At 37.9% G+C, this 24956-nt stretch overlaps 1 protein-coding gene, 1 non-coding gene and 1 pseudogene across 2 annotated transcripts; 1 reads left to right on the top strand and 2 right to left on the bottom strand.

The window, feature by feature from the left end:
- Positions 1-126: 126 nt before the first annotated feature.
- On the bottom strand, positions 127-14438 carry LOC107593209 (aryl-hydrocarbon-interacting protein-like 1). The gene is made up of 8 exons (XM_016282827.1): positions 14110-14438; positions 13340-13519; positions 12597-12785; positions 12157-12333; positions 11905-12046; positions 5819-6363; positions 4823-4964; positions 127-3867 (listed from the first exon to the last, which is right to left on the bottom strand). The coding sequence occupies exons 1-8, from the start codon at positions 14203-14205 to the stop codon at positions 3158-3160; spliced, it is 2181 nt and encodes a 726-aa protein (XP_016138313.1). The 5' UTR covers positions 14206-14438; the 3' UTR covers positions 127-3157.
- Positions 14439-14837: 399 nt separating this feature from the next.
- On the bottom strand, positions 14838-22657 carry LOC107593208 (transcription initiation factor TFIID subunit 7-like; annotated as a pseudogene).
- Positions 22658-22680: 23 nt separating this feature from the next.
- Positions 22681-22752, top strand: trnae-uuc (transfer RNA glutamic acid (anticodon UUC)). Its single transcript has one exon. It is a non-coding gene; the product is annotated as a tRNA-Glu (tRNA).
- The last annotated feature ends 2204 nt before the right edge of the window (positions 22753-24956 follow it).

The raw sequence follows: 24956 nt of genomic DNA, 5'->3' as shown, positions 1-24956 counted from the left end.
AAGACTGGAGTAATAGCTGTTGAAAATTCAGTGTTGTCAACACAGGAATAAATACATTTTAAATAAACAGTTATGTTAGTTTGTAATAATATTTTACAGTTATTGTTTTTTAAATAAATTCAGCCATGGTGAGGATGAGACTTCTTTAAAAAAACAGAAAACATCTTACCAACCCCAAACTCTTCAAAGCGAGAGTGTATTATGAGAGAGTATTATGTAACAGAGAACAGCTTATTTTTCCTAATTAAAATGGCAAAAAATGTATTTCTTTATTTTAAAATATGCCTGTTTTGTTTTTAAAAACTGAGGTGAGTTTAAATTATTTTCTGTGGTAACAGACATTATGCAATGAATGTTGGCAATTGAGCACAACTTTTATTGAACCCAAACCATTTCTATCTAAATGTAGTGAGATTTATGCTTAAATCAAGGAGGGGAAAACTTCATTAAAAATGTACTGACTGAGATCACATCTAATCCTAAAATTGCTTCTCAGATAAATGTATCTTGTTTTTAAGGATGTTTAGATATTTCTTTTGGATAACATGACAAAACCTTGATTAATAAATAGATTTTTTTTGCAGTGTAGCCACTCGTACAGAAAGGATCTATTGAGGAGATGAGCAGATTTCTCAGCTGTTGGTTTTCCGGTCACAACGGGAAAGGTCTTTCAGGAATGAAGATTTGTATTGTTGTTTTGTTGTCAGAGCACTCGCCGTTAAATTACAGCTGTCCAGCGTGGCATGAACAAGAAAGTAGATACCCAAGGAGACGAGTCGACGCCAGGTTCGGCCCTTTTCACTTTGGCTTGGGAAGGTCTTTTACACTCATTTTAAACCCAGCATAGCTCTTATTATGCCTTAAGACTTCAAAGCTCCCACTTATTTTTTTTCTCTTCTAAAGAATACCAGCCTTACATCTCACTGTCTTATTGTCGTCTTCCTGATGTAAGGATTTTGTTTACCAAATGCTGTTCTCCAGATCTCAGCATTTCCACAATCTAAGGAAGAAAATGAAAGTGAGTGTGTGGAAGGATTATTTTACATTATGCCGAGGGAGGAGGACGGCAAATGGATCACGCTCTTTGTAAACAGAGAAAAAAAGCTTTTTTTGTGGAGTGATTTACTGTGGGGTGTCAGATTTATATGAGCAGAGAAGATGCTGGGGGTGTAGTGACTAGAAAAGAGAAAAAGATAGTGAGCGGGAAGAGATACGACGTGAAGGAAAGACTGCAAATGGGAAAGAGAAAAGTGTGTAAATATTCACGGTGATGGGTTGTGGCACTGCAGCCCCTGCAAACAGGAATGAGATTATTGCAGCTGAGAGAGCAAGAGATGTTCTCCATTTGTTTTGGCAAACATGTTGGAAGTATAGCGATTCCTCGCTCTCCCCGTCTCCATAAAAACACAAAGTGACCCCTGTTGCTCTGTAGGTTTTTTGCTTGAATCCCACTGTGGCATCGCCGGCTTTCTTTCGCACGCATTGTGATCTCATTTTACATCACAGTGGTGAGCTGTCTGTTTGTTTTGATGCGGTTGCTAAGGAACGGTCCCCAAGGACACAGCGCTGCAGGTTGGTCTTTAGAAAGGTGGGGTGACTTCATAATGGAGGAGATACAAATAAGCATATGGAGGAAGAGAGAGAGGGAAACTCGGGTCCCCTCCGCCCCATATGCATGCCTTTGTTTAACTTGCATGGCTCCTCATTAAGATCAACATCTGGTGTTCTATCCACAGCGACACCCATTTATCATTCCAGTGCTTCTTCGGGACAAAAGCATCTCACACATACAAACGCACACATTGAAGTATGCGCATTGCGATTCGTTTCTTTCTCCAGCTCCCTCTCTATTCCATGCCAAACAGTCTCAACTAATTCAGGGCTGTGATTGTGTGGATTGTCTGAAGTCATTTCAACACTTTTTTCCCAGTACAATATCCAAACATCCTTAAAACAAGATACATTTAGTCAATTTAATATTATGACTTGTTTTCAGAGATAGACCTATACTTTACAATTAAGTTCATTTTTTTACCCAATCTTATCTGAAAGCATATTTTACATCTTAAGTAAAATGGCTAAAATGTGAAGAAATTTGAAAAAACTATTCAGTATATTCTCTGAAAAGAAGCAATAAAATCATTGTTTTTCAAATAAATGAATCATGTTTTAAGTATATTTAGATATTTTTAATAGAAAGCAAGACACAATGCTGATTAAGAAAATGACTTTTAAGCCTGTAGAAAGGGAGATGATTTATTAAACATTTTTGCAAATTATGATATGTAGAGCTTCAACATGGTAGCAAATCATGTAGCATTATGTAATACATGGAAATTCTTCTATATGCATACCATTTGCTAAATATAATAATTCTCCATTCTGGCATATACTGTATGTATATCTATTATTCCTTAATATGATCTTTTTAACTCATAATTGCTCCCTTGTCTACTTTTAGAAAATGAGATGTGCTGAATTTGTGGGATGTGTTAAATTACAGAAGGAAATATTTTGTGGATTTGACAGCATTGCTAAGGGCTGCCTGAGCTATATTTAGCCATCTGCCTCATTAACAAATACACTCATTATTTTTGTTTGTATGTAGCAGACCTTTGTGTCACGACCCCAATACGTCTCTGGCTTTGTAGGCTTGTTTGTAATATTGAACTACACAACTGGGCATTTACTGGTTTAACCTCTGAACCTGTGGCATCGCCATTACACACTATGACATGTTGTGTTGTTTTCAGGTCAAATGACCTGAATACAAATATTACGTTTTATTTGTGTCCCTGCAATATATGCGTTGTGTTTTTTTATGTTTTGATTTTCATGTGCAATGCAGTTTTATTTTTAATTATTAACACCATAATTAATGTCTTCGTTTTTAGTTTTTCATGTTTTTAATCTGTACAAAATGTGAAAGGAAGGAGTTTTAAAAATGAACGAGTTACTGGCTGCTTTCTACTCATTGTGTACAAAGAAATAAATTTTTATTTGTTATACACCTGGTCTGGTTTGTATTTTTTTTTTCAGATGATGGCATTTAATCTGTTTCTTTTTCTGTTTGCATTTTATATTTTTGGTGAATTTCTCAGGTTTTGCAGGTGATGCTCCTGTTGGTTCCTCAACATTTGTCTTCTCCATCTTAAATTCAGTAGCTTTCCTCTGTTTCATCATCTCCAGTCGTGTCTGTCTGTCTTTCTTCCCTTGATGCTCCACTGCTTGCATCTTTGTCTGGCTTTGCAGGAGATTCTTGTATTTCATCTGTGATCTCATCTTGGCCGTAATTTTTCTTTGTAATCTCATTGGTCAGTAGAGTTTCAGTGGCCCCGCTATCTGTCTGTGATCTCTGTGTACTATCTCCCAGCACATTGCTTTGGACTGAATACCTGTCTTTACCTACAGCTGCAGGTTTTTCTTTTGCTTCTTTCAGGTTCAGAAAGCTCTCGTCTTTTTTGTTCTCGCAGTTTTTCTTCTCATCCTGTCCTTCATCTTTATTACCTGCTTTGACACTGCAGCTCTCCTCTGATTTGTCACCGCAGCCAGATCTTGCCAGTTGTCCTTCATCGTTCCTTCCCAACCTTTTACTCTCATCCGCCCATGTCACTCCTTTCTTCATCTTCTTTCCTCTCTTTGTCTGCGCCTTCTTTTCCCACTTCTCCTGAGTGCTTGTCCAGTAGTTTTTGTTTTCATTGACACACTTCACTCTTATGTTCTCACCCATCTTCTTAATCTCCTGTTTGACGATGGGTTTGAATCTGGGATCCAGTTGCATGACCCTATTGAAATCCCTGTGTGCCTCGTCTTCGTTACATAATGTGGCGTGAGCTTGGGCCCGCTGGTACACAGCTTTCATATTGTCTGTGGTGGAGATGAAAGTGAGAGAGTGAAGACTAGGTCTTGCCACATTGCATTGTCTTCCTGATAAATAATTCATTCAAAAGTAAACAACAGTTTTCACTCTTTACATAGGGGGCTGGATGGAGATACCAGGGAATAACTCAATATATGGAGAATGATGCAATTGGTTCAACTTCCTGGATCCACTGACAAAGTGAAGCATTGAGATGTGGCCGCTAAAGGAAGAGTGTAGTAAATGCTAACTGACATAGCCCAAGGCTGTTTTTACTACAGGCAATAATGGAGCAATTGGCCGGCTCACATTGGGTGGTGAAGAATCTATATCTGCTGCTGCTGCTTAACCTAAACAACATTTGTGTCTATATCATGGTCTATGCCTCTATGGTGTCTAATGCTGGGTACACTCTAAAATATTTTTAAAATCTTATAAGATCTTCAAAATGTGAGAGACCACAAACAAAAAAAACATTTTGCTCATATAGTGTTTGGTGTTTTCGGGGTTCCCCCCACACATCAGGATTTCTGATCGTAAATATTCAACATGTTGAATATTTACGATTCGCGATCGGGGTGCCTCCGACATTCTTCTGAGCAGATTCAGTCACTCTTAACACACCTCACACCACAGGACAACCTGATTAGATAATCTTTAGAACCACCAAGATAATCGGGACATTACCTAGGATTGTCAGAAGGGGAGAAATCGGCCCAAAATCAGCCAGATTATCTTGTGGTGTGTACCCAGCATAACCCTGCTCCTGGAGGCAGCAGAGTTTAGCCTAACCTTAATTAAACACCCCTGAACCAGCTAATCAAGGACTTTAGGATCACTAGAAACTTCCAGGCAGGTATATTGGAGCAAAAGTGTACAGGACTGGAACGTAGACTTCCAGGAGTAGAACTGGACACTCCTGGTCAATGTCTATTTCTGCAGTAAATGAGTGTATAAGCTCACCTTTATGTTTCTTCAGCAGTTTAGAGTTGAGATCCACCACTTCTAGGTATTCCCCAAGCTCCAGCTTACACTGACTGAGGTTTAGACAGAGTGGCAGACGGACTTTCTCTAGAGATTCCCAGTCTTCTCCTTTATGTTCCACCTTAAAAACACACAGAGGGATGGATATGGCTTAGTGAGCACTGGGTTGCTGATTCCCCATGGGAATTGTTTAAGCTTCCTTGTCGTTCCTGCAAAGCAGTTTTTGGATCCCATTGTACATCTCCTCTGGGATATGAGAAGGTGTGTATTTACTATATTTTATATGTTCTAAGGAAAATGTGAGTGGTTGTGTGGTTGATAAGGTGTTTTGAATATGGGTATTTTTGATACTGTAGTGTTTCGTGTGGGTGTTTAGTCCATGTCTCTATTATATTGTCTTTCATATGGTTCAGGTCACTCCATCAAATTTGAAAGTCTGATGAAAAGTGACCGTACACTTCTAAACAAGCCACATGATTTGAGACCATTCATGAGAGTAACTCGGAATAAATACTCATAAGCAAGGGTTTGTTCAAATTCCCAGCCTTATGTTTACGCATTAGTAACAGTGATGCTTGCCATTAGATGGTATCACTTGGCCATAAGAATGATCTAAAATGTGCAAACAAAATATAACCTTTTTCAGCTTGGCTCATGAATATTCTTCAGATAGTTTTGCATTTGCCCAGTAGTTCTCAGATAAGTGGACACTAGCTGTTTTGGATGACCACTATCACTTGCACTCTCAGTGTAATACTGAATTAAGAGGCTTCTTCATGGTTTTAAATTCCACTTTTTATGTGGCTTGCTACAATTTCAAATCACAGCTCCTGATATATTATGCTTTTTTTTTTTTTTTAAATGGAGGGGCTTGTCCTCAGTGCCTTCTATAGCTATCGAGTATATAACAAACAAGGGATGCACTGATGATCTCTACAATTAATCCTATACTGTATTTTCATTCGACAAGCTCACCTTAGTTTGGAGATGGTCAACATACTCCAGAGCCTCCTTGAACTTAGCAGTCGCCTCAGTGTATTTATGCTCTTTCACATTGAAATTGCCTTCGTCTTGGAGCAGCATAATTAGCCGTAGCATCTGCTGCCAGTCCTTGCCCTCGGTCAGAGCTGTTATCCTGTGTTTGGCCTCCGCTGCCGACTCTTCACTTTTGGTGTCATGCTTGTTTTCGTCTGCTACAGATGGATTATTTCCCTCCTCAGCATCTTTGACCTCTTCAGGGGACTGAGAATGTTCCCCTCTGCTTTCCTCTTTTGCATCCATTTCAGAGATGTCCTCCTTCTCTGGTTCCTTTTCTCTGTCTTCCAGGATCTTCCAGTACCTTTCTTTATCCTCCCAGTATTTTTCTTTCATTCTCTCAGAGAGAAGATCGAGTTCTCTTTGCACCAATCGAGACAGTGTGATGTCTAGGTTGGCCACCATCTGGAAGTCTCTCCTGGCCTCCCTCTCGCTCCACACAGCTGCATAGGCCTTCGCTCGCTTATAGTAGGCCTTGACACAGTCTGGAAAAGATTAATAATGGGACTGTAATTTAATTTTGCTTTCTGTTATTTACTTACTGAGGCTGCATTGTCTTTCTGAACGCTGTGCATGTGCATTCATATCCATTTATTATCTTAAAAAGTGCTGTATTTTGCTTTCATACCATTAAAAAAGGAACCTTGCTACACATACACTGTTGATTTAGCCCAAGTCGGACACCAAGTACACACACCTAATCTTTGCTCTGAGTGGGCCTGGTTAAGCGCCTGGTTAAGATTCACCATTGATGGTTCACCCTCTCTTTCATTTGATCATGCTCTTTACTAAATCTTTCACTCTGCCAACATTTAAACAGACTTCCCCCAGCCAACGCCAGCCTCTGGCAAAAACACAGCAGATTCTGTGAGCACATTTCAAAAGGATGTGCTCCCCAGGTGACACACGAGAGAAATGTTAAAGGATGGAAGATTTGAACCAAAACAGACAACAAGGTGTAGGTGACACATGGGGCACGGCAGAATGAAATGAATAGCTAGAATTAGAGGGGATGGGGAAATGGGAGAAAGTGTCCTCAAAAAGTGGAACTGCAGGAGGCCGAAGTCACTCTGCCGGCTGCATATGCATAAGGCTCATTAGGAGAGCTACCCACACTGCCTCTGGAGCCACCGCGAGAGACGATACATCTGTCACTTCACATGCTTCAAGAGGGCTTACACAGACCAACTCCTGTCCCTACTCCTCATGCAGCCAGCCAAGCTTAAACAAACCAAAACCACAGAGGACGAATATTACTATGCATGCTGCCAAGTGTAATTTTGAATGTGAATGCAACTGGATTATTTATGATACTCAAAAAGCAAAGGGCTAATTCTCATGGTGGTCAGTAGCTAATGTTATAGGGAATAGGGTATGTTCATACCTCAACTTAAATGCACAGGTTGTCATTGTCTGTGGATCCAGTGACTTTTTAGGGGAGTTTATGTTTGACTTCCTGTTAGTATTGTATTACAGAATTTAATGTATGATTAAATCTATTTAATTTTATTTAATTAAAAAGAGTGATGCAGGAAGGAGTCCTAAAAATGGGAAACAACTTAGTGGGTTATGCTTAAATGCCTGAAATAAGGTTTGTGGTTAACACAAGATGTATTTGTGTTTTGTTCTATGACAATTTATTCTATGCTATGATTTTTAAGCTTTTACATGTCTTGATAAAAGCGGTTGCTAACAAGTGGCTAAATGGGACAGCAGAGGTTGTCGGGGATATTAAACGTCATCTACTCACTATCAGTTTTTACTGCCTTGTTGTGTATGTACTCATGGTCTTGCAAACAATTCTAACTCAAACATTCCAACTTAAATAAATGCTGAAAGAGTTTCCAGAAGCTTATTGTCGGTGTAGTTCTTTTATGGCCTAAGTTAAGATTTTTACTTATGGTAATTGCATTTAAGCTTCCAAATTTTTTGGTGAACTATCCCTTTAAATTGTCGAACTTGTTACAGCAGGACTGATTCTGATTGGGTGTCAATATATATATTTTTTATTCATTAAGACTGAAAAAATTGTTCTGAAAAGTGATTCCAACAATATTGTTTCTCTGTTCATTTATCATTATAGCTGTGGTGTGGATTTTTAGAACTATATTTTTATCGTTATCTTTATAGTTATCGTCCTTGGTGTGAACATGCCTTAAGAATCATGAAGTTTTATTGGTCATAGAGTTTATTTTCTGCAATAATCCAAAAGCTGGATTACTGGCCTTTTGTCAAGTGTGATGCTAATTTACAGGTTGACCTACAAAAATGTGACCCTGGACCACAAAACCAGTCTTAAGTCGCTGGGGTATATTTGTAGCAATAGCCAAAAATACAGTGTATGGGTCAAAATTATAGATTTTTCTTTCATTATTGCTTTCAAATTATAGATTTTTAGATCATGTTCCATGAAGATATTTGGTAAATTTTCCGAAAAATTAAAACTTAATTTTTGATTAGTAATATGCATGGCTAAGAACTTCATTTGGACAACTTTAAAGGTGATTTTCTCAATATTTAGATTTTTTTTTTTTGCACCCTCAGGTTCCAGATTTTCACATCTCGGCCAAATATTGTCCTATCCTAACAAACCATACATCAATGGAAAGCTTATTTATCTAAATTTGGAAATATTTACACTTATGACTGGTTTTGTGGTCCAGGGAGGGGATGGGGAAATGGGAGAAAGTGTCCTCAAAAAGTGGAACTGCAGGAGGCCGAAGTCACTCTGCCGGCTGCATATGCATAAGGCTCATTAGGAGAGCTACCCACACTGCCTCTGGAGCCACCGCGAGAGACGATACATCTGTCACTTCACATGCTTCAAGAGGGCTTACACAGACCAACTCCTGTCCCTACTCCTCATGCAGCCAGCCAAGCTTAAACAAACCAAAACCACAGAGGACGAATATTACTATGCATGCTGCCAAGTGTAATTTTGAATGTGAATGCAACTGGATTATTTATGATACTCAAAAAGCAAAGGGCTAATTCTCATGGTGGTCAGTAGCTAATGTTATAGGGAATAGGGTATGTTCATACCTCAACTTAAATGCACAGGTTGTCATTGTCTGTGGATCCAGTGACTTTTTAGGGGAGTTTATGTTTGACTTCCTGTTAGTATTGTATTACAGAATTTAATGTATGATTAAATCTATTTAATTTTATTTAATTAAAAAGAGTGATGCAGGAAGGAGTCCTAAAAATGGGAAACAACTTAGTGGGTTATGCTTAAATGCCTGAAATAAGGTTTGTGGTTAACACAAGATGTATTTTTCTATGACTCTATGACAATTTATTCTATGCTATGATTTTTAAGCTTTTACATGTCTTGATAAAAGCGGTTGCTAACAAATGGGACAGCGGGACAGCAGAGGTTGTCGGGGATATTAAACGTCATCTACTCACTATCAGTTTTTACTGCCTTGTTGTGTATGTACTCATGGTCTTGCAAACAATTCTAACTCAAACATTCCAACTTAAATAAATGCTGAAAGAGTTTCCAGAAGCTTATTGTCGGTGTAGTTCTTTTATGGCCTAAGTTAAGATTTTTACTTATGGTAATTGCATTTAAGCTTCCAAATTTTTTGGTGAACTATCCCTTTAAATTGTCGAACTTGTTACAGCAGGACTGATTCTGATTGGGTGTCAATATATATATTTTTTATTCATTAAGACTGAAAAAATTGTTCTGAAAAGTGATTCCAACAATATTGTTTCTCTGTTCATTTATCATTATAGCTGTGGTGTGGATTTTTAGAACTATATTTTTATCGTTATCTTTATAGTTATCGTCCTTGGTGTGAACATGCCTTAAGAATCATGAAGTTTTATTGGTCATAGAGTTTATTTTCTGCAATAATCCAAAAGCTGGATTACTGGCCTTTTGTCAAGTGTGATGCTAATTTACAGGTTGACCTACAAAAATGTGACCCTGGACCACAAAACCAGTCTTAAGTCGCTGGGGTATATTTGTAGCAATAGCCAAAAATACAGTGTATGGGTCAAAATTATAGATTTTTCTTTCATTATTGCTTTCAAATTATAGATTTTTAGATCATGTTCCATGAAGATATTTGGTAAATTTTCCGAAAAATTAAAACTTAATTTTTGATTAGTAATATGCATGGCTAAGAACTTCATTTGGACAACTTTAAAGGTGATTTTCTCAATATTTAGATTTTTTTTTTTTGCACCCTCAGGTTCCAGATTTTCACATCTCGGCCAAATATTGTCCTATCCTAACAAACCATACATCAATGGAAAGCTTATTTATCTAAATTTGGAAATATTTACACTTATGACTGGTTTTGTGGTCCAGGGTCACAAATATGGTTTCCCTGCAGCACTCTCTATATAGGGCTACTTTATAATGGTTGTCAATGGTAAAAGACAGTGTAGTTACAGCATCTACCAACAGGGGCAAACTGGGTCATGCTAAAAAGCAAAACCTCAACCATTTGGTTTATGCTAATAAGATGGCCTAAATGCAACTGGATTATTTATGATACTCAAAAAGCAAAGGGCTAATTCTCATGGTGGTCAGTAGCTAATGTTATAGGGAATAGGGTATGTTCATACCTCAACTTAAATGCACAGGTTGTCATTGTCTGTGGATCCAGTGACTTTTTAGGGGAGTTTATGTTTGACTTCCTGTTAGTATTGTATTACAGAATTTAATGTATGATTAAATCTATTTAATTTTATTTAATTAAAAAGAGTGATGCAGGAAGGAGTCCTAAAAATGGGAAACAACTTAGTGGGTTATGCTTAAATGCCTGAAATAAGGTTTGTGGTTAACACAAGATGTATTTGTGTTTTGTTCTATGACAATTTATTCTATGCTATGATTTTTAAGCTTTTACATGTCTTGATAAAAGCGGTTGCTAACAAGTGGCTAAATGGGACAGCAGAGGTTGTCGGGGATATTAAACGTCATCTACTCACTATCAGTTTTTACTGCCTTGTTGTGTATGTACTCATGGTCTTGCAAACAATTCTAACTCAAACATTCCAACTTAAATAAATGCTGAAAGAGTTTCCAGAAGCTTATTGTCGGTGTAGTTCTTTTATGGCCTAAGTTAAGATTTTTACTTATGGTAATTGCATTTAAGCTTCCAAATTTTTTGGTGAACTATCCCTTTAAATTGTCGAACTTGTTACAGCAGGACTGATTCTGATTGGGTGTCAATATATATATTTTTTATTCATTAAGACTGAAAAAATTGTTCTGAAAAGTGATTCCAACAATATTGTTTCTCTGTTCATTTATCATTATAGCTGTGGTGTGGATTTTTAGAACTATATTTTTATCGTTATCTTTATAGTTATCGTCCTTGGTGTGAACATGCCTTAAGAATCATGAAGTTTTATTGGTCATAGAGTTTATTTTCTGCAATAATCCAAAAGCTGGATTACTGGCCTTTTGTCAAGTGTGATGCTAATTTACAGGTTGACCTACAAAAATGTGACCCTGGACCACAAAACCAGTCTTAAGTCGCTGGGGTATATTTGTAGCAATAGCCAAAAATACAGTGTATGGGTCAAAATTATAGATTTTTCTTTCATTATTGCTTTCAAATTATAGATTTTTAGATCATGTTCCATGAAGATATTTGGTAAATTTTCCGAAAAATTAAAACTTAATTTTTGATTAGTAATATGCATGGCTAAGAACTTCATTTGGACAACTTTAAAGGTGATTTTCTCAATATTTAGATTTTTTTTTTTTGCACCCTCAGGTTCCAGATTTTCACATCTCGGCCAAATATTGTCCTATCCTAACAAACCATACATCAATGGAAAGCTTATTTATCTAAATTTGGAAATATTTACACTTATGACTGGTTTTGTGGTCCAGGGTCACAAATATGGTTTCCCTGCAGCACTCTCTATATAGGGCTACTTTATAATGGTTGTCAATGGTAAAAGACAGTGTAGTTACAGCATCTACCAACAGGGGCAAACTGGGTCATGCTAAAAAGCAAAACCTCAACCATTTGGTTTATGCTAATAAGATGGCCTACCTTTGTGCTTGTCCAGGAGCTCTGTTGTATGTTCTATGACTTCATAATATTCCTCCAGCTCTAACATGCACTGGCAGTAGTTCAGTACAAGAGGAATGATAAGCCTGTCCAGATTAATGTAGTCTTCATCTCCAGGCATCTCCTACAGAGGAAGAAAAACAAACTCAGGTGCACTCATCAATGTCTGAATGTTTCTTATCAGTTTCTTCACAGACCCCTAATAACCTCAATGTCATTTTGTTTTTCCTTTACCCTGGATTGGACTGTTCGCAGCAGAACCACAGCCTCCTGGTACTTTTCTGCAGCTTCACGGAACCGACCCTGCTTGACCAGAGCATTGCCCAAAAGATGTAGCGAGGGCACGACCTTTAGCTTCTCATCCTTCTCCATCATCCAAGACTCCCGCTGGTAAGAGAACGGGTCGCCCACCTGAGGTAGACAGAGAATTGGAGCGTGCTTGTCTCGCTTGGTTGAGGATTGAAAACATGGTCTGAGAATTGGGAACAACATTTCTTTCCTGGCATGTAGCACTTGATTGTGTAATATTCTATTATGCTCTGTTTGGGTTGCAGTGAGAAATCTGTTGGAGGTGGAGTCGTCGAACTAGAATGAGTGTATGAGAGTGTTGTTGTGCAAGGGTGCGTGCATGTATTTGCTTGTTTTCTTGCACTGTGTGAATACACCTGACCCACCAAGATTAGTTCCATGATGAAGATTAGAGGCTGAGGTGTCCTCATTAGCTCATCAAGCTCTGGAAAGCCTGTCGAATGGTAGTGAAACAAGTTTCCCATGCCACACGTGTGTCTTTGGCCCTCTAGAGGGTCCTTTCCCTGAGCAGCCAGTCGCATCCCTTTTGACACCATGGGATAAAGACCTGTGTGCTGCATAAAAAAAAAAAAAACATCACATGCTAGTGTTTCCTACATAATTACCTAAGATTTATTTGCTTGTTTTTGCTTGTAGACTCTAGGAGAACCCGAAATATATTTTCTTTTTGCCTTTATTTTGTGGTACATATTGTTTTAACTGCACCACATTCAATATATGTGGCAAACTCACAATTTCTTGATTTCTTTTGCCATGGTGCTTGATGCAGTAGCGGGGAGCAACTTATTTCTACATCAACCATCTAACCAGAATCTTTAGTCTCATTTGACTTGCAGAATTGATTATTAATTTCCTTGTATTTTGTTTTTTTTTGTATTTTGAGTATTTAGAGAAAATGTGAATGTTTATAGAAAATGTAGGAAGCAACCAAAGGTGAATAATACATCAGACACATTCTGTATTATTGTCAGCTATTGTCAATATACAGTCTCACATTCATATGTGAGGATTAATTAAGATCCAATTGAAGCGGATGTGATTATACCTATAGAAAGGGAAAAACAGTGGGAGGCACAACAAGAGGTTTAGTTTGATTTCAAAGACTTACAATAGCATCACACCAAAACTCCGCCACCTCTCCAATCCTCATGGAGGTTAACAGCACCTCCCACACCTCCATTTTGAACATCTTCCCCACGAAAATCTCTGTGGGACGCTTATTTTTGCGACTGTCGTCAATCACTGTTCTTTCAAAGTTGTCCAACAGAGTCTGAAAGTGGAACACCAGCTTTGTGGGTAGGAAGGCAGAGGAAAAAAGAGAATAAGAACAGGATTAAGAAAGAGCTTAGATATTTTTCCTGCTTAGTACACCATGCACATCTTGTAACTTTGCTACTCTGTATGGGTTTATGTGTGTTTGGGAGAGAAATGCAGGGTTTTTAAGCAGGCCAGAATGTATTTCTCCTCATGCCATCCTAATAGCTTCATGGTCCAATTTTACCTTCAGTATAAGACATTTAAATGTATGTTTTTTTTAAAGCATGTTGAAACAGACACCTTGATGGAATAGAACACAGAGTGAATACAGAGCACAGCTGGTAAATGGAGAGATTAATGTTGGCATTGTCGTGGAAAATGTTTGTCATCCTCTCCAGGCTGAGGGCCATATGGCTGGACAGGGGGGAAGTCACCTGGCAGATACGCCACTGTCCAAAATGATAGGATGCCAAACTTCTGTGCAATTATATGCACCAAACCTTTTTATCATCAGTAGAATCAAACTACAACCATTTCTAATCAAAGCAAATGGTTAGACAAGAACCCATCCAAACAAACGTCCACTCAAAAGTGCTATCCAGAACCATATATACAGCTTACCTTGGTTCCCTTCGGAAAATGCGGCAATGGTCCTTGACCTCCATGCAAAATCTTCTTTTTTATGCCAGGATGGCCAAGCAAATACGCCTCCTGCATTTTAAACTCTGTAGAAGAGTGTTTCTTTTTTAAAACAGTCCTGATGTTCTGTAGCCTGTGAGAGCTGGTCCTTGGCAGTATTAATTAGCAAGCTGAGGAAGGGAGACAAATCACACCCTGCAGCCCAATGCTGCCTGACTGCTTTCTGACAGATGGCTGGATTACCAGGTTGAGGATAGCCACTTTAATCTGCCTTGGCTAATCCTTCAACCCCCTGAATCTTCAGTATAATCCCCTGTAAGAAGTGAAGGGATGGGTGACCAGAGAGCGGAACTCAAGAGTATGGAGACAGTCGAGATCATTCTGGAAGGCAATAGAGTTCAGTAATCCCAGAAAGAGTTTGCTAGTATAATTCAGTGGGATCTACTGCAGACAGAATCATCTAGAAGTCTCTAGTATGATTTTCCAGTTTGTTGACCACTATAATGGGAGTAGCTTCCAAATTTGCAGACTTACTGAGCAGAAGAAATATGCTAACAAAACCATTTCAAATATGATTTTATTTAAAAAACTGCCGTTAACTAAAGGTTTATAGACACAAATTCACAAAAAGTACAAATACACAATCTTGCATGAGAAGAAACTTGTGTGATGAGCACAAGTATGTTGACACTTTTTTTTGTTCAATGGGATGTTCAAATTTAGCTAATACATGCAGTAAAGTAGGTAATATGTTCAGCAGTCGCCTCTGCAGTATTGCAGTATCTTGGTAATCGTGGGCATCACTTCTTGATCAGCGAGTCCAGCTGCTCTTGAAGGGAGGCCAGCTGTTGGAACAGAATAGCAGTGATGGATGGCTAGCAGTAGGGGTATAATTGAAGGCTAAGTGCAATATGTTCAACAACACCTCCAACGTTATTACTTTTTTCCATCAAGCCATTTGTCAGTTTAGGCGTAAACAAACACTGACAGCAGAAACTGACATTGGCCAAGGGTTATGGTGAATCAGTAAAGCATGTATGTGTGTCTAGTTCTTTTACTCACCAATATTATATACAGAAATCTACTCTCACCAAGAGCAATGGGAATATGCGGAATTAAGTCATGGATTTGACATCTTACATGCATTAGGGGAATTAATAATAATTAGATTCCAATTAAAAAGCTCTCAGTTCTATTTGATTTGATTACAACTCATCTGGGCATATTTTTACGTTATAATAAAGATTTTATCATATAAAATAGATCACTCTCAGCTATTGCTTTAAATTAAACTGGGAATAGATGCGTATATATGATAATCATGCCCTTTTAAAATAATTAATTAAAGGACAGACTCAAAAGAGTCATTTGTTTGTCAATTTGACTATGCTAGTTGTGCTGCATGTTTCTGATTCCCCAAAAAGAACTAGTTCATATGAATCATTTGTTCAGGAATCTGACTACACTGGTTGCACTGTATGTTTTTACTAAAAGGTCCAATTTATAAGAGTTATTTGTTTGTGAATCAAAATACACTGGTAAAAATGGCATGGAGTAAAAGGTCTTGGGAATTTACAGAATGAATATTGAGATTTTTCAAATCATGATTAATTGGAAAAATATTTTTACCCAGTCCGAATGTATGCAGACTTTTGGGTTTGTATGCACTCACCTGTTCCATCTCTTGCTCTTCTTGATGAGTCATACCATTCAAAAGACCCAGGAAACGATCCTGTAATATGGAAAGAAGAGAGAGACAGAGAGAAAGAGACTTTATCTAGCTGACAGTAAGCTGTTTTGATGCTGGCTGTTTGTGAATGTCTTAACTGCTCATACACACATGTATTTGATTTGTGACCCTGTGAATGGACCTCAGACATGTATGACCTTTCCTTGTCCCCTGTGACTGCAATAACCGTGGACAAATTTAGCCAGCATAGTGCACACAGGCCAACCGAAGTGACACTGTTAAACCACACGTCCAACCCCATTCCACAGTGTCTAAATCCTCCCAATGGAGCAGCTGCCAGAGCAATGAATTTTATGCTTTTTGTGAGCTATGTAAAAGCAGCTAAAGGCAGAAATGTAATATTTATGCCTTAAAAAGACAGAAAAAAACTTGCCTTCTTAGGTTTATTCAAGGCCATTTAAAGGGCTGTACTGCACAAAAACAGTGTCACCAAGGCTGTGTGTTTACATGATGTACCGTGCCAGAAAAAGTAGCATGCTACATATTTAGTGCAGGTAAATGTAACCCACCCTCAGGGCTTGATTTTCCACCTCCATTATCAATTTCTCCTGTTCCTTCTTGCGGTTACGTGTGTCCTGAAGCTTGGCCTTCAAATTGTTGATCTGCACCTGATACTCCATTACTGCAGATCAAATAAGAGATTGTGAGCCCTACACATGAGCCCTAGTTAACACGCGTACAAGTTTAGTCATAGACCCTGGATGTCAAACTGAGCTCTCTTTTACCTTCGAGAGCTAGTTAATCTGCAAATGCTCATGTAATCAAAGGTCCCAATTATCTGTGAATCCTTCACACTCTAACTGTGCAACCCTTCAGGCTGCATAAATACTGAACACCACCTCTTACGTTCTGCACGCTCAGAGACAGAGAATTCTAAATACCTATTTCCATTGAGGGCATACACACCAAGATATCAAGAAAATGCCTTGGGAATTGTGGATGATATATAAAAAATTAATGACATGGAATTTGAACATGCAGAACTTGACTTACAATATAAGATACATACCAGTTATAATATATGTGGTATTATTTATCAAGAGAATGACTTTTTTTTTCAAATCCAATTAAGCGACCTACCTAGACAGCATTTTTGGTATTGTTGGCACATTTCGAATGCGTCTATAAAACAGAGTTAACATTTACACATAGTTTTTGTCTTTTAAGGACAATACCACTTTAAATTGGATTGAATTGGCATCTTATTACAGTCTATTGGAATAGAATTTTAGTTGACTAGAAAATGCAATATTAACCTTCCATACGGAAACAACAACACTCTTGAAAAGACATCTAACTTAAAGGGATAGTTCACCCAAAAATAAAAATACTGTCATTAATTACTCAACCTCATGTCGTTCCACAAACACAAATGAAGATATTTTTGATGAATTCCGAGAGCCCTCTGACCCTCCCATAGACAGCAAGGATCCTAACAAGATCAAGGTCCAGAAACGTAATAAGGACATCGTTAAAATAATCCATGTGACATCAGTGGTGCAACCGCGATTTTACAAAGCTACGAGAATACTTTTGTGTGCAAAGAAAACAAAAATAACAACTTTACGACAAAAAGTATTCTCTTAGCTTCGTAAAATTACGGATAAACCACTGATGTCACGTTGATTATTTTAACGATGTCCTTGCTACGTTTCTGGACCTTGATTGTGTTAGGATCCTTGCTGTCTATAGGAGGGTCAGAGAGCTCTCGGAATTCATCAAAAATATCTTCATTTGTGTTTGTGGAACGACATGAGGTTGAGTAATTAATGACAGAATTTTCATTTTTGGGTGAACTATCCCTTTAGGAAGGTAACCCTATAGCTAAACCTTTTGCTTTGAAGAATAGGCTATGTGAACAAAACACATGGTGGCACAGCTCTGAGCAGCATGGCTCATTTTTTCCCGGTTAAGTGCCAATGTGACGTTGAAGGCACGCTGCCAGTTGAGAGACAGAGGGTTGTGGGATGATGCCAAGGTCAGGCATGTCTGTATGGGTAAAGACACCACCAGACAACCGGTACACCCATCTGACCTAAATACCGCAGCAGGCTCATCATTCAAATGCTAATCTAGGTCGGCTGTTGTTTGTCTGCCGGTCTGCCTGCCTGTGATAAATTGGGCTTGAGCTGCTGTCCTGATGACGCACTATAACTGATCAGACAACCCGTGCACCACCATCCTACCGATCTGACTGTTGCGGTCATTCTCGTCTCTGCTTCCGTCTGTCTCGTTCAGTTTCTCATGGAGTTGCCTGACCATGTAGTCTTCAGTGCCCATGATGTTAAGGTCGTCGTCCTCGTGTCGGTCACCCTCCTCGTCCTCGCTGCTGCTACTGATGTCGTTGAAGATCTCGCGTAGCTCGTCATGTTGGACTAAATTAGAAGAAAACTTTACACAGGGAAATATATAGCTATAAAAGGCAGTCAGACTTGTGAGATCATTCACCTGACGAGCCGTGACCCTTGTGTCCCGAGGTTCCAGGTGAAGACTCCAAGTTGGAAAGAGATAAGCTGTTGTCAGGTTCTTTGGCCTCATCCTCAGCAATCACCTCCCATCCTGACCACAGGGTCAAGGTTCATATATCAATAATCCCTTTTCATCCTCTGAGTTTGGGCACTAGGCCATTTTGCTGTTTGTTATATCACTGTGCTGCTGAGCTCCACAAATTTATACGCGACTCATGCTACTTTTTCCTGTAATGCTGAGCTTAACCGACTCTTATTTCTTGCAAAATTGCTCCATTTCATTTGTGAGCAAACCTGCCACCTGGTGACAAGGCTGAGTATGACAGAAATGCTCAATTCTACATTAGTAATGACATTTGCATCTAGATTTCTTTTGGCACTGGGATTGCGGCAACATGACAGGGGAAAACAAAAGCAAGAAATAAAGGATACAAACACTGACGGCTTCGGCGTCTGTGCTCAAGAGCCTCTTCACCTCCTTTTCCACATCAGGAGATTCGATGTACTGCAGGATAAATCGGGTTAGAATTCAGTCCCAAGGAACACGTTCTCAAAAACTGCATGCACGCATTCAGACGCACACATAGTACTAACAGTAGAGGCTGGCTGCATGCCAGAGAACACATTAGCGATTAAAAAAGGAAGCAGAGTCAATAGCTAGCTGCAACGTAGCTGAGATTTATTCAAGAGTCAGAGAGAAAAACCTGCCACTAACTTGGCTGCCGTCACTTCAATCAAAGGAAGAGCCAGATTGCTTTCCTGCATACCTTGGTGGTAAATGAAGATGGAATGCTTTATTTATATGTAAATCGTAGCTTTTAGCATTAACTCATTTTCCTGCAAGAGTAAACAATTTTTTTCCCCAACTAGGGATGATAAAGGATTGTAGAATCATCCGAAAAATCCAAGGAAAAAAACAACAACAGAGTGCTTGAAGAAAACCAAATGAGGTTACCTTCTTCTTTGCTGTCTTCCTGAACCGCCTCTTCCTTGTGTTCTTCAGAGGAAGCGTAACTGGAAGGAGACAGATGTAATTGGATATAAAATGGGTTTAATCATTCTAGCACTGATAGGCTGTCTCTCCAAACATTCACTCCAAACCAATTACGGGGAAATTTCAGTATAGGAGTGGGAGGTACTTACTGCCATGGTTCCAAACAAATTTCTTGTCTTTGTCCTACTTTCTTTTTGCTTTTGGGGTCTGTAGTGCCGGTGGGCTCCTCTAGAGGGGGGTACAGGTCTCCATCCAGTGTGCATACCAGCATCTTAAACAGGAAGGCAGCAGAATTAAGTGTTATGGCCTTGTAGATGTGCTGAAGCTTGTGACTTGTCTCTGTTACCCAAGACTGCAAATGGGAAATTTAATTTAAGACTCTCTAAGAAACTTCTATCAACAGCTTCTATTAAAGTCTTACCTGACAGATATCAGCAGTCTTATAGAAGGTCTTTTTGTCAACCGTTTTTAATGACTCCAGGATGCAGGGTAAATCCACTAATTTACATGCTAAAGGGACACGATCCACACGTACAATCCCATGGCGACCATTGGCTAGGAATATGGTAACAAATTCCATGAGCAATATTTTTACACAAGAAATTGACAACATTCAGAGGCTTTTTAAAATGTAATGTGCTGACGTAAATGGAAAGTACTTCTTTGTTCAGTGTAGTTCATCTGAATTTCCCACTTGCACAGTACTTACCATGTAACTCTATAGTAAGTCTGTCTTTCATGTTCATGCTGCTAGACTGGGTGATCCGTCTGACTGTGGAGGCATACTCCTAAAAAAAACAATCAGAAATAATTTTAATATGCTGATTTGGTGCTCAAGAAACATTTCTTCTTATTATAAATATTGAAAATAGTTGAGCTGCTTAATATTTTTTATGGAAACTTTAAATCAATGTATTGATATGAATAGTTAATTATAACTAGTTATGGTTAATTATTCATATTTCCCATGAGCTGATTCGCTACATATCCTTGCAGAATAAAGGTTTCAATTTCTTTAAAAAAAGAATTAAATAATCTTACTGACCCCAAACATTTAAAGAGTAGTGTAATTTACCCTGACATCTTGTTATTACAAATGTAACATTTTGTCTGGGTCTGTTTTCTGACATAAAATGACACTCATTAAATGCAGTATGATGTAGACTCACTTCTGGATGTACTGTTCATACGGTCCTGTGTTCCAGTGTATCCCACACTTGTCTTATTTAATTATAACTGCGCCTTGCAGAATTTTGTTCCTTCATGTATGGATTAAAAACATTTATTTCGACTGGAACAATGAACAATGTATATCGATGACAATATATTAGTATGCAATTTAGGGCTGCAAAACGATTAATCGCATTCAAAATAAAAGTTTGTTTACATACTATATGTGTGTGTACTGTGCATATGTATTATGTATATATAAATGCACACACAGTTATATATTAAGGAAAAATGTTAAATTTATATATAAAATATTTATATATAATATAAATTATATACAAGTAGAAATGTATACACTTACTAATATTTGTTTTAAAAATATATACATGTATGTGTGTGTATTTATATATACATAATATACCCTGTGCACACAAAGTATGTAAACAAACTTTTATTTTGAATGTGATTAATCGTTTTGCAGCCTTAATGTAATTATTTACAACTTGTGTAATAACATTAAGTTACTTGTCTGGTTACTCTTATATAAATAATTGGTAACACTTTATTTTAAGGTGTCCTTGTTACAGGTTATATGTACTTACTATTATAATAACACTTAATTATGCATAATTGCATGCAAGTAACCATAAGCCTAATCCTAACCCTCACCATATAGTAAGTAACCTGTAGTTACTTAATATTACTCAGTACTTAAATGTATAATTACACTGTAACAAGGACACCTTAAAATAAAGTGTAACCGAATAATTATGAGTCAAACAACAATGATCTAAAGATATCAATTATTGAAATGCACTTGATGGAATTGTTTTGGGCGTGTGTACCTTACTTAAATACTGTAACAAAAAAAACTGACCTGAGGGAGCTGCAGAACAAACTGACTCTCCAGCTCATGAGGAGCATCTTCTTTGCTTTTGGAGCCCACCTTTCCTTTTTATTAACATTTTTTACACATTTATACACACACAGGTTTGTTTTTCATGGTTTATGGGGACTCTCCATAGGCGTAATGGTTTTTATACTGTACAGACCATATTTTCTATTGCCCTACACCAACCCTACCCCTCACAGGAAACTTTCTGCATTTTTAGATTTTCTAAAAAACTCATTCTGAATTATTTATAAGCCTTTTGAATTACGGGGACACTGAAAATGTCCTCATAAATCACCTTCACGTTGTAATACCTATGTCATACCCATGTTATTATACACATTTGTGTCCTCATAAACCACATAAACATGCACACACACACACACATAAATATGTGGTTATTAAATGTTAATACCTTATACCAAGGTAGGCACTAAATGATAACCACGATCTTGAATCTCAGAATATCATGTGGATATCATGGTATATAATGATTGACACATCGCAACACTTGTTTAAAACACAGTTAGCATACACCTCTTTTTTGTTACTAGAAGAGAAACAGAGTGAATTCACTAATGTATGCATGCTAGTAACGTTACCTTTCGTTTTTGAGGTCATCTTTGGTTCCTAATTCTGCACAAAAATAGAAAAAAAAGAGACGCTGCTTGCATATAAAAGCAAAATGTGTGCAAACTATGAGATGGCTGTTTAAAGAAAACTGTTAACGTATTTTAGGAATAACACTTCTCTTAGAGTGATGAAATACTAAAAAGTGCATTACAATAAAAGCCTGTTAATAAGAAAACTAAGAAGCTAACGTTACATAGAGTGGGTATCTGATATACAGCAGCGTCAGATAGGATAATTGCTAAATGTTCGTTTCTTTAAAATACACAGAGAATAAAATGGTTGTAATAGAAAAGTTATCATGAATTATACACTGCGTAAATACACAGATTTTGGGAGACAGAAACTAAAATGGTACAAATAAATATTGCAGTGCCTCGGCGAACTGTCTCGCGGAAGCTCAGCGTATGTTAGCGCTTCACTGCCACCTGCTGTCCGTTGTGTGAAAAGAAGCAGAGCATCGAAACCTACGAATACTAGAACATGAAAGCCTAAGTCTATTAACACAGTTTCAGAGAATTTGGGCAATTGTTTCGGTGAACACTTATGTGACCATAAGAAGAACAATACGATACCAAAAAATGTACAAATAATCTTTATAGCACATATGTCAGGAATGAATACATAAAAACCAAGTTCTTTTGCGTTGTCCCATATGGTCTAGCGGTTAGGATTCCTGGTTTTCACCCAGGCGGCCCGGGTTCGACTCCCGGTATGGGAAGTACTGTTTTTTTTTTTTTTTTTTTTTAGCTTTATATGTGTGAATTACAAGAATTTTCTGTTAGACAATTAAATCTACTATATTGTGTTAATAATAACAATGTCACACTACTTATGTACAAAGAGCATTATGAGCAGGTAGGGCATAGTTACAAATAAGGTCAGTAAAATACAATAATGAATTACAGAAAGTTAACAGATAAATAAATTAAGATAAATATTACTTCCTTCTAGACGTGTGACTCATTGTGTAAGAAACCCAAAAATGTTCAAGGAGCATAATGGTTAAAAGGAGAGACGATGTGATTACTATGTGCTTTTTAGAAAGAAAGAAAGAAAGTTATTTATAAGAAAGTAAGTTTATTGTTCTGTGTTTTTATTTCAACATGTCTCTACATTCGGTTTTAGGTCCTAAAATATGTAGTGTTCAAGTAGTTTCTGAGAAAACAATACCGTTAAAAGTCTGAGAACAACTGATACAATTTTGTATAAATAAGTAAATCCCCTGACCACAAATAATCGCCACCACCCTTGAATTCCCCAAACAGGCTATTCCGATAATGGGCGGGGCAGACGGTGTGAGTAAGGGCTCATCTGAATTTTTTTAAATCACAAACTAACGGTCAGTATAATTAAGGGGCTATCTGAATTTATTTGATGTAACAAATTAACGCTAGCTCACCTGCAGGACAAGTACTATGCAGGCGACATGGTATGATCGCTTTATAACAAAAGCGATGTTTTTACTGCCATTATTAATGCCATATTTAACATTATCATGTTAAACAAAATGATCTGTATATCCGATAATGTATGTGCAATGAGGCTGAGGATTAAATGAATAAATAATGGATAAGCAAGGTGCTGTTATAGAACTGGAGATGTCTCTCAAAGCTAGCGCTATATTGACATGAAAATGAGCCAAAACTAAACGCTGCTCACAAAAACAAAGTCTTATGATTCGTCATCCATCCCATCTACAACCCTGACAGACGCGTGACTTCTCTGACCACATGGGAGCGTTTTAGTTTGACGCTTCGCTCGCTTTGCACTGTAGACGCCGAACCCTGGACCAATCGCTTTCGAGGGAAAATGTGAGCGCAAGGAATTCCCCACGCAGTGATAACTGTATAACCTTATGTTAGGCAAGAGAAAGCGGCGAAGCTCGATTAGAGCTTCAAAAACAATGAGCTTTTAGAAGATTTTGTCTTTGCAAAAGAGGATAACGTTAGGCTACTTCGGTTTAACAGGACTGAATCGGGAAGGAGGATTCAGATGATGACAGATTGCTCAGGAATTGTTTGATTGAAATGATCGGAGTGTGTCCATCACTTTCCCCACGCTAACATTTAAATCTGTAAAATTATGGCACGTTAAGATGAAGGTAAGTGTTTGTAAAGTTTGCATTGTCTCTTTACCTTGTTCTTGTTACTTTAAATGCTATTACTTGCTATTAATTAGTTTTGGGTGAAGTTGAGATCGTAGGATGGCTTTTAGAAGTTTCTCATTGTGTGTCAGTTGACTGCATGTGCAATGCATTGAATGTTCAAGCACTGTTTATTTTATTCAGGTATACATGGAGTCTTTTGGATTTGCTGACATTCCATAAACCAACATATGTTGTCATAATTCTGATCTCATATGACTGTTCTGATCTGAATAGCCCCCAGGATAGCTTGACCAACTGCTCTTGTTGTGCCCCTCTCTCATAACTGTGCACTGAGTTCCAGCATGACTGCGGGCATGTGACTATAATGACTGGTTCAGTGTGAGAATCTCTTGTTTTAGGCAGACATTGCTGGTCAAGACACAGTAAGGGCTTCACATGAGTGTGAACAATCAGTTATCCAGTCCTCAGTGCTGGGGCTTGTGGTGCGTCAGTGTTTTCATTCACACCAGGACATATTTGTGGATGTTTATCTTTAAAACTGGTTTGTCATTTTCACTACTTGTAACCAAGTTCAGATATTAGCCAAGGCTTGGCGTAAAAATGCCACAAGAGAGAATAAAAGGCCATTGATGTGTGGGCAAAAGTGCTTTTTTATCCGTTATCTGATATAACATAGTAACCCTGGCAGTTATGAAAAACATGCTAGCAGATCATTTTTTGTGTTGCCGTATCTAGTGAATTATTTACAGATTTTGGTGTAACAGACATAATTTACATTATTTATTTATTTATTTGTAGTAAAACTAAGAAATAAG

Source organism: Sinocyclocheilus grahami, unplaced genomic scaffold, assembly GCF_001515645.1.
Source record: "Sinocyclocheilus grahami isolate Dianchi unplaced genomic scaffold, SAMN03320097.WGS_v1.1 scaffold167.1, whole genome shotgun sequence".
Taxonomy (NCBI): Eukaryota; Metazoa; Chordata; class Actinopteri; order Cypriniformes; family Cyprinidae; genus Sinocyclocheilus; species Sinocyclocheilus grahami.
The sequence above is the reverse complement of the archived record's forward strand: the minus strand, read 5'-3'. Positions and strand labels throughout refer to the sequence as shown.

What these genes read in the sequence shown, in the direction of transcription:
- LOC107593209 (XM_016282827.1), bottom strand. Translation starts at nt 14,205, where the DNA reads ATGCAGGAGGCGTATTTGCTTGGCCATCCTGGCATAAAAAAGAAGATT. An exon ending in AGTTTTGGTGTGATGCTATT is followed by an intron (nt 12,786 to 13,339) that starts GTAAGTCTTTGA and finishes TTTTTTATGCAG; the next exon opens with CACACAGGTCTTTATCCCAT. An exon ending in ACTGCTGAAGAAACATAAAG is followed by an intron (nt 3,868 to 4,822) that starts GTGAGCTTATAC and finishes TCTCCACCACAG; the next exon opens with ACAATATGAAAGCTGTGTAC.